The following is a 7,886-nucleotide window of genomic DNA, read 5'->3' on the forward strand; positions in this document are numbered from 1 at the left end:
TGTGGTATGCGGGCCTCCCTCTGTTGTGGCCTCTCCCGTTGCGGAGCACAGGCTCCGGACGCGCAGGCCCAGCGGCCATGGCTCACGAGCCCAGCCGCTCCGCGGCATGTGGGATCCTCCCAGACCGGGGCGCGAATCCGGTTCCCCTGCATCGGCAGGCGGACGCGCAACCACTGCGCCACCAGGGAAGCCCGAGATTTACTTCTTAAAGAATGCTCTAAAGAAAGTCAAGGTTATGAACTAATATTTAAGAGGCTGGCATCGCTCTGTATACTTTTTAGAGAATATCTGTGGTCTGCAAGATTTGGAAGACAGACATCCTCACTCCCAAACTTGGTTCCATCTTCTCTTCCCTTTTGCTTTTACGGTGTCCAGACTGATACCATCCCCATTCTGCTGTCACCACGATTCCCAGACAGCTAGTAATAGTTCTATATTTTAATGGAGTCTACATTCACCCTCAGTGAATATAACACAGCTTCTCCATTCCTGAGTTATTATTTCTATTAATCTCTTAGTGCCATTTTTTTACCAAGTGCTGTTTTCAAGGAAGGTTCATGGGTGTTTTAATCCCAGAATTCTTCCCTGTTTGAGAATGTCTGCCCATTTCCTTCATCCTTGAAGGATATTTCGCTTGTGTCAAATTCTTAGGTCATGTTTTCTTTCCCTCAGAAGAAGCTTTGTGTGCATCGCTCCACTGTTCTTCCACACTGGTGATCGCGGCACGGAAGCCTGAGGCCAGCCCGATATTTCTTCTCCTTGGAAGCAAGTTGTTTCTTCTGCCCAGATGCCTGGACAGACTTTCTCCTTGATGAGAAGTCAGCATCTTAACAAGGACATGTCTTGGGGTTGAGAGTCTATATCAAAACTTCCTGGAATACACCGTGCTCTTTCCATCCACGGATGACATTTCTACTGTATTTCAGGAAACTCTCTTTCATGATATGGAATTCATCTTCTATTCGCCTTGTTGAGTTTTGCCATCTGGCGAACACTTGTTCTCTCATCCTGGAGCATCTTTATCCTCCATCATGTATTAGCTTTTCTCAAATTGCTTTTAGTTGCATCCACTGGGATTGTCTCTTCTATGACAATCCTATTTAGCAGCATCTATTCTTTCTGCTCCTCACTATTCCTTATTTATTCACGAGCTCTGAACTGACGTTGTTTTGCTTCTCAGTTTGTTTATTTAGGCCTGGGTTCTCTCTTCGTCTTATTCTGTCAGCGTTTACCATTTCATCTTTGAATCTTGTCTGAATACGTGCATGTTCTTATTATGTAATTCCATAACTTGAGGCCAAAGAGGGATTTCCTTCTGCTTCTTGAGTTGTGTCTTCTTCTAGGTTGGGTTCCCTACATCAACGTACATGGAAGGAAGAGACAAAGGGAAGATTGAGCAGAGGGAGAAGGAGAGCTGCAGGGCAGTCACAACAATGCCTCAACCAACCCTGTAGGGAGCTCTGGAACCAGGACAACCCTCGGGAGTTGTCCCATGATGGGGCCAAGGGACGGAGCCTTAATACCCTACGTTGATCAGTCTGGGAAGGGAGCATGATCTTGAGTGAGAGGGCTCCCTTAGCTGAGGTCGTGTCCAACAGGGGCTGACAGTGGGTAGCTGGGAATATAAATCCATTGCTGATGGGAGGACTTGGCAGTTCATGACCACGTCCACCACTGGACTCTTGGGCTCTTTCTCTAGTTCGGGCTACTTATTCATTCATTTCTGAAGTGGGTCTGGATAGTTTCTGTATCACTTCTTTTGATCTGACTCCTGCTTAGTCCGTTTTAGCTAGACTTTCTGTTTATTCTGATACAGTGGCGTGGAGGTTTCATTTACTCCTTGGCTCTCTTCCTGCAAATATGAGCGTAGTCCCCTCCCACCTGAATTTAGAGTAAGGTCTGGGTATTTTGTGTTCCATCCACTTTTCTGAAGTCCAGAGTTGGTTGGCATACAGTCGCTTTGCATTCTCTTTGGAAGGACTGATAACTATCCTCTGGCGATTCATCCCACCTTGTCGGGGCTGGCAGCAAGGTACGTCTGTCCCCCAGTGACACCCCCTGGAGCGTTAGATTGTGCAGCCCCAAAACCTTCACTTAGAAAGAGTCAGCCCCTAGTCTATTTTCCTCTTTTTTTCCCCAGAAGTCATTTTTACTACTCCTCTATCAGAAGAGGAAAAAGACAGAGTTCCCCCTCAATTTTCTTCTCTCAGGACTTGGGAGTATTAGGGAGAGTTATCAGAAATTTGATGACTTGCCAGGACTGGGAGTTGGAGGGCCTCCAGATTATTGGATCGAGAGCTTTAGTTTTTCCTTTAAATTGTGCCCCTTTCCTCATTTCAGTGGTGTTGATCAATACTTGGGGGCTGGGATTTCTGAATTCATTTTTTGCTGATGGCTCGGTATTGGAGAGGGTAATTTTGAGGGAAATTTCAATCTGCCATCTTAATCCAGATCTCACCTGAATCTGTGCTTCTTCATCCATGTCAAGAATGAAACAATAACTGATGACTTCCCTTGCAAAAGAGAGAAATGCAGCTTACTTTTTATTTCTTCCTTCCAGGCTTCCCACATCCTCATTTTTGTGGATATAATCTGAGATTGATGTTTATATTTTCCACCTTTTGTTTGGAGAATTACTTTTAACATTTACATTAAGTTGAATGACCATTTTAACAACAGTTTAACCTCAACTCTCTATTTTACTGGCTTTCTAGTTTACCATCATTTCTTTTCTACCACATCATCCATTTTCTTGTATTTAGATTCCCTTCACAAGTGGTGGAAATATTTCTGTAAGTAATTTTTTTCTGGAAAGGTACATGGTGGAAAACTACAGGATCTTTGCATGTCTGAGAATATCTTTCTGTGTTTATATCACATGATCAACAGCCTGGTTGAGTGGAGAATCCCTGGGTTACAACTTTTACCTTCTTACAACCTTTAGATATTGCTCTGCCGCTTCTGTCATTAAATGCTCTCGTTTACTCTGAGGGCCACAACTAGGCGCTTTGTCCTTTGTCTCTAGGAAATGTCGAGATAGGACTCTTCATTAATTTTCTCTCATTCCCTTTGAGCCCTTATAATTGAACAACTCAAGTCTCTCTTCAACTTGGAAAACTTTTCTTCTATTATTTCTCTATTGTTTGCCTCTCCTTCTAGAATTCCTATTCTGTGAGTTTATTTCTCATAATCTTTAAACTGCAGTTTATTATCCCTACTGTGTGGTTAAATTCAACAAAATCCTTTTCATCTCCAGTAACTTTCTACTTCTCCCATATTATTCATCTACATAACTGTGGGCTCCTGTTAATGTTGATGCAATGCCATCTTGAATTTCATTGATGGTTGAAGTTTTCTTCTATTTCTTACCTACACCCTGTGTTTAGTGGAGATATTTCTCCAGCTCAGTGTGATTCTTCTGAGCAGTTGCATTATTTAATTCGTTCCATGATTTTTCTCTTTTCCTTCATCCTCACCAAGGAAGACCTATGTGCAACCAGCCTGAGATGGGTTCTGGGAGACAGTGGGAGTCCCTGGTCACAGCTTCAGTTGCACCTTAAAAGGATAAGGGAAAAGTTGAAGCTTACTACAGTTTTACCTTTGCAGATTCCAGGTCTCACCTGTGGGCAGGAAGACTGCCTGATGGCCGGCAGTGTCCCTGCTCATCCTTCTGTAATTGTGCCTCAGTGGACTCTACTCCCAGAGATCCTTTTGACAGCTTTGCCAGCCTGCCCTGCTCTGCAGTCCCCACCCCCAACCCCATATCTAGGAGTATTAGGGTCAATCTCGGGGTCCCTTCTTACTCTCCACATGACCTTTCCGCTGTTAGCAGTTAACGATGGTCTGGTCAACCCTTCCTGCAAATCACACTCACGCTCCCTTGTGTAGAAATGCCTTTTAGTTTCTAGTATGGGAATGCGGCTCTTCCCTGGTTCCCAACTCTGGGTTAGGTTTCTTTTCCATTATTATATTCCTCTGGGCATTTCAGCTGGAAGCTGGATATGTAGGTATTGTTCTGATTTGTCATTTCAGACCAGAAATCTATCTTGTGATTCCTATTCTGGAATTCAGTTTGAAGCTTTTGGGAAAACAGGCCATTAACCAATCTAGTACTGTTTCTGTCTACACCCTGATCCCCAAAGCAAATGGTTTGTTTATATATTCCAGGGGTATAGGGGAGCAGCAGTGGCTAGGTCCCTGCAACAGCTTCTTCTCTTTCTTCCCCCAGAGAGCCCGGCGGGCTGTTCTGCCCCAGGAAGAGGAAGGGTCAGGGGCTGGACAACTAGTAACTGATTTCGGCAAGAAAGAAGGTAATGATCACACCCTTTTTTTAATCCCCTTCTGCCACCCTCCAGAGGGGAAGCGTCCACAGTTGGCTCACGCCAGCTGCCCTCGTCACCGTGAAGTCTTTCTTATTTTTCTGCTAGAATCAAGGACTGAGCCTAGAAAGGGCAAATCCAGTACTCTGCCCTGTGCCAGGGGTTATGGGGGGAGAGAGAGGAGTGTAAAGCATGGTCCCTGAGCTTAGGGAGTCTCAGCTCCACGATGAGAAGCGAGTTCTTGGCCTGTCTGTATCACTATGTGGCCTCCTAGCCTTGGCTTTCTCATCTGTACAATGGGATAACAGCCTGCTGAGCTGACCTTAAGGGCTCTTGTGGGAGCACATGGGCAAGAACGTGAGAATGCTTTTTGTGATTGATAAAATGATCACTCTCCAAATCTCTCAGCAAACACTGAACCCTGACCTTGCTCCACCCCAGACTCTGTGCTGGGCATTGGGGTCATGGAGACAAACCACCCACATCTTTTTGGACCTTCTGGTCTACTAGAGGAGGCAGTCAAGGAAGAAAGTGAGGGACCCAAAAGGGAGGGTCAGCTAAAAGGCTGGGGGAGCTCAGAAAATGGAGGACGAGGTGATCAAGGAGGACTTCCTGGATGAAGGGGAATTCATGCTGTGTCCAGATATGGTTTTAGGAAGGAAGGCATTCTAGCATTCTAGGGGCAGGAATGACGAGAGCAAAGGCATGGGGATGGGACATAAGGCAGAGGTCAGGCTGGCTGGCATGGGTGCTGGTGAATGTGTCATCAACTACTATCCTTACAGAGTCTTTGGGCAGACAAGACCAACACAAGGGATGTTGGGTCTCTGGGTCGCTGGTAACTCCCCATGTCATGGAATGGAATGAGCATGGGTTTTTGGAGTCCAACAAATATGGCTTTGAATTTCAGCTCTATGTAACTCTGGGCAAGTCACTTTACCTCTCAGGGAGTCAATTTCCTTACCTTTAAAATGAATTGAGAATTGTTCCTCTCAATGCAGAGATGAAAACTAAATGAGATGATACCTGTTAAAGTATCCAGCCCGGTGACAGGTACACAGTCAGCATTCAGTAAGCACTGCTGTTCTGCCCCTCCCCAGATTCCTGCCAGCTGGGCTACTCACAAGGTCCTTGCCTGGGGATGATGCAGAGGTATTTCTATAACGGCTCATCCATGGCCTGCGAGACCTTCCACTATGGTGGCTGCATGGGGAACGGCAACAACTTTGTCTCGGAGAAGGAGTGTCTGCAGACCTGCCGGACTGTGGGTGAGTGTGGCCCCACCTCTCCACCTCCCCCTGCACCCCCCAACCCCGTCCTCCAGACAGACCACCTGCCCATTGAACAGGTAGCTCAGAGAGGATGCTCCAGTGGTGGAATTCCAGGGCAAGTTTCCTGAAGTCATAGGAACTGCACACTTGGGTATGGGTGACCCTCGGCACGTATGTCTTCTTGTGGTCCCATTTCTCAGTCTATAAAAAGGGGTCTAGGTGTTGTGGATGAGCAAGGTCCCTGGCTCAGGCCCTTTGCTGGGTGTCTCAGGTCAGAGATCATAAGGATTTCCAATGCTCTGCACCTCCCTCCCACTCCACAGAGGCCTGCAATCTCCCCATAGTCCCTGGCCCCTGCCGAGGCTCCACCCAGCTCTGGGCATATGATGCTGCCAAGGGGAAGTGCGTCCGCTTCATCTACGGGGGCTGCAAGGGCAACAGCAACCAGTTCTACTCAGAGAAGGAGTGCAAGGAGTACTGTGGCATCCCTGGTGAAGGTAGGAGGCCCGACAATGCCAGGCTGGGCCTGGGGGATATTGGGGTCCAGGTGGGGGAGCCCTGGTAGGAGGTGAGGGTCTGGAAAGCTGAGTTCTGGACTCTGTACCAGGTGACCAGCCCATCCACTCTCTGGGCCTCAGTTTCCCACCTGTAAAATGGGGCCAAGGCCTGAGGCCTTACCCCAGCTGGGATGGGGCACCTGGGCCCAGGCAGAGGGAAGGCAGGACAGGCTGAGTGGGGCAGAACTGGGCTCCAATCCCGGCATTGCCACATTTGGGCCGGCCACACTGAGTGTCAATTTGAGCCTCAGTTTTCTCTTTTGTAAAATGGGACAAAGTACCTACTTCACAGAGCCTCGCACGGTCCATATCCATCTAGCGGCAGCCGTTAACTAATAATGGTGGTGATGCTATAATGATAACAGGAATAGCATTCCAGGGAACAGCAGCCATTAAAGATTTCTGTGCCTTATCTCCCCACTGGGAAAATGGTACCTAAAGTAAATCAGGAGGCAAAAAATCAGATCATTCTGTGGAACGCACTCTGGAGATAATCGAGTCACTCCGCAAGCAGAAGTTTCTGGCCTCAGGCTCAGGCTTAAGCTCAGCCCAAGCTGCCGCCCCTCCTCTAGGAGGCATCCCCATCCCCTGACCGTCCCCACCCACAGACCCTTGGACGACCCCACACCTACTCCCCGAGCCTCTCTGTGTCCACAGGGGATGAGGAGTTGCTGCGCTTCTCCAACTGACCGGCCCACAGGCCAGAGGTCCACAGGCCACAGGGAGCGCGAGGGCCAGTGTCTGCCCCAGGGTCCCATGGCAGGTTCCAATGAAAACCAAATTGTAGACTCCTGAAATTCCATGTCCTGATGATTCATCACGAAGTATAATGAGATGGGGGGAGGGGACGGGGGAGACAAGCTGGGGAGCGGGCATGAGTAACCTCAGCTTTCCCTACATGTGAAAAATGTATGTGTTGGAAATGTAATAGAGCCATCTGCAGGACATGAAATTGGCTATGCAAATTATGAAACATAAATCACAGTTCTGTATAAAATGGGATTGTTTTGTCTTAATAAAGCTAGAAGAGAAAAGAGGGAAAAACTCTGGGTACTTGTTTCTGGGAGAGGTTTGACAGCGCTCATCAGAGACCCAGGGTCAGAAGAAATCACCGTGCCCTAGTGTGTGCCCAGCTGGGTCTGGGTAAATGCCCCACAAGCGCCCGAAAGAATTCCCCTGTCCTTGGCTGCACAGAACCGACCCCCAGCGTTTACTTTGCTCACAGCTGCATCCCCAGCTGTAGCTGCCAGGGGCTGGAAGGCCTCGGGCTGTTTCTCCACAAGGGTCCTGGAGATCCCATCTCCTGGGATCAGCGCTCTGGCCCTTTGCCCCGGAAGGAGAATGGTCACCGCCCTTTGCGCCGTGCCCAGCACAACCAGCTGGCCCTGGACCGGAGCTGGAAGCCCTGGGTCTGGCCCGGCTTCTGCTCCCTGGAGGAAGAGAGCAGGTAGGCTGTCCAGGGTGGCTCAGGCACCGACTTGGCCCAAGCGCACAACTCCAGGAGCCTCCAGCTCACACACACCGGATTTACAAACATCGGACTTATAAACACCTCTTTCGGGCTCCATCCACCCAGAGCCCTGACAGCTGCCGCTGCAAGAGTCAAAACCCCAGCTTTCTGGGTTCTGAGGTGGAATGCTGTGTTGAGGGGACAAACCCAGAGGCAAGGATTTGGGTGGAGAGAGCTTTGCAGCCCCCGTGGTCAGACCACATAGAGACTCCCCGCCTTATGCACCCCG

At 48.7% G+C, this 7,886-nt stretch overlaps 1 protein-coding gene across 1 annotated transcript in view; it reads left to right on the forward strand.

Moving 5' to 3' along the window:
* Window positions 1–6,836, forward strand: part of AMBP (alpha-1-microglobulin/bikunin precursor) — a 14,518-nt gene extending 7,682 nt beyond the window's left edge. Inside the window, exons 7-10 of the mRNA XM_007109473.3 lie at window positions 4,229–4,310; window positions 5,420–5,587; window positions 5,914–6,087; window positions 6,805–6,836. Of these exons, the coding sequence (XP_007109535.1) occupies window positions 4,229–4,310; window positions 5,420–5,587; window positions 5,914–6,087; window positions 6,805–6,836 (456 nt within the window). The remainder of the gene's footprint in view (window positions 1–4,228; window positions 4,311–5,419; window positions 5,588–5,913; window positions 6,088–6,804) is intronic.
* Window positions 6,837–7,886: the final 1,050 nt, after the last annotated feature.

The sequence above is a fragment of the Physeter macrocephalus genome, chromosome 9 (genome assembly GCF_002837175.3).
Source record: "Physeter macrocephalus isolate SW-GA chromosome 9, ASM283717v5, whole genome shotgun sequence".
NCBI lineage: Eukaryota > Metazoa > Chordata > Mammalia > Artiodactyla > Physeteridae > Physeter > Physeter macrocephalus.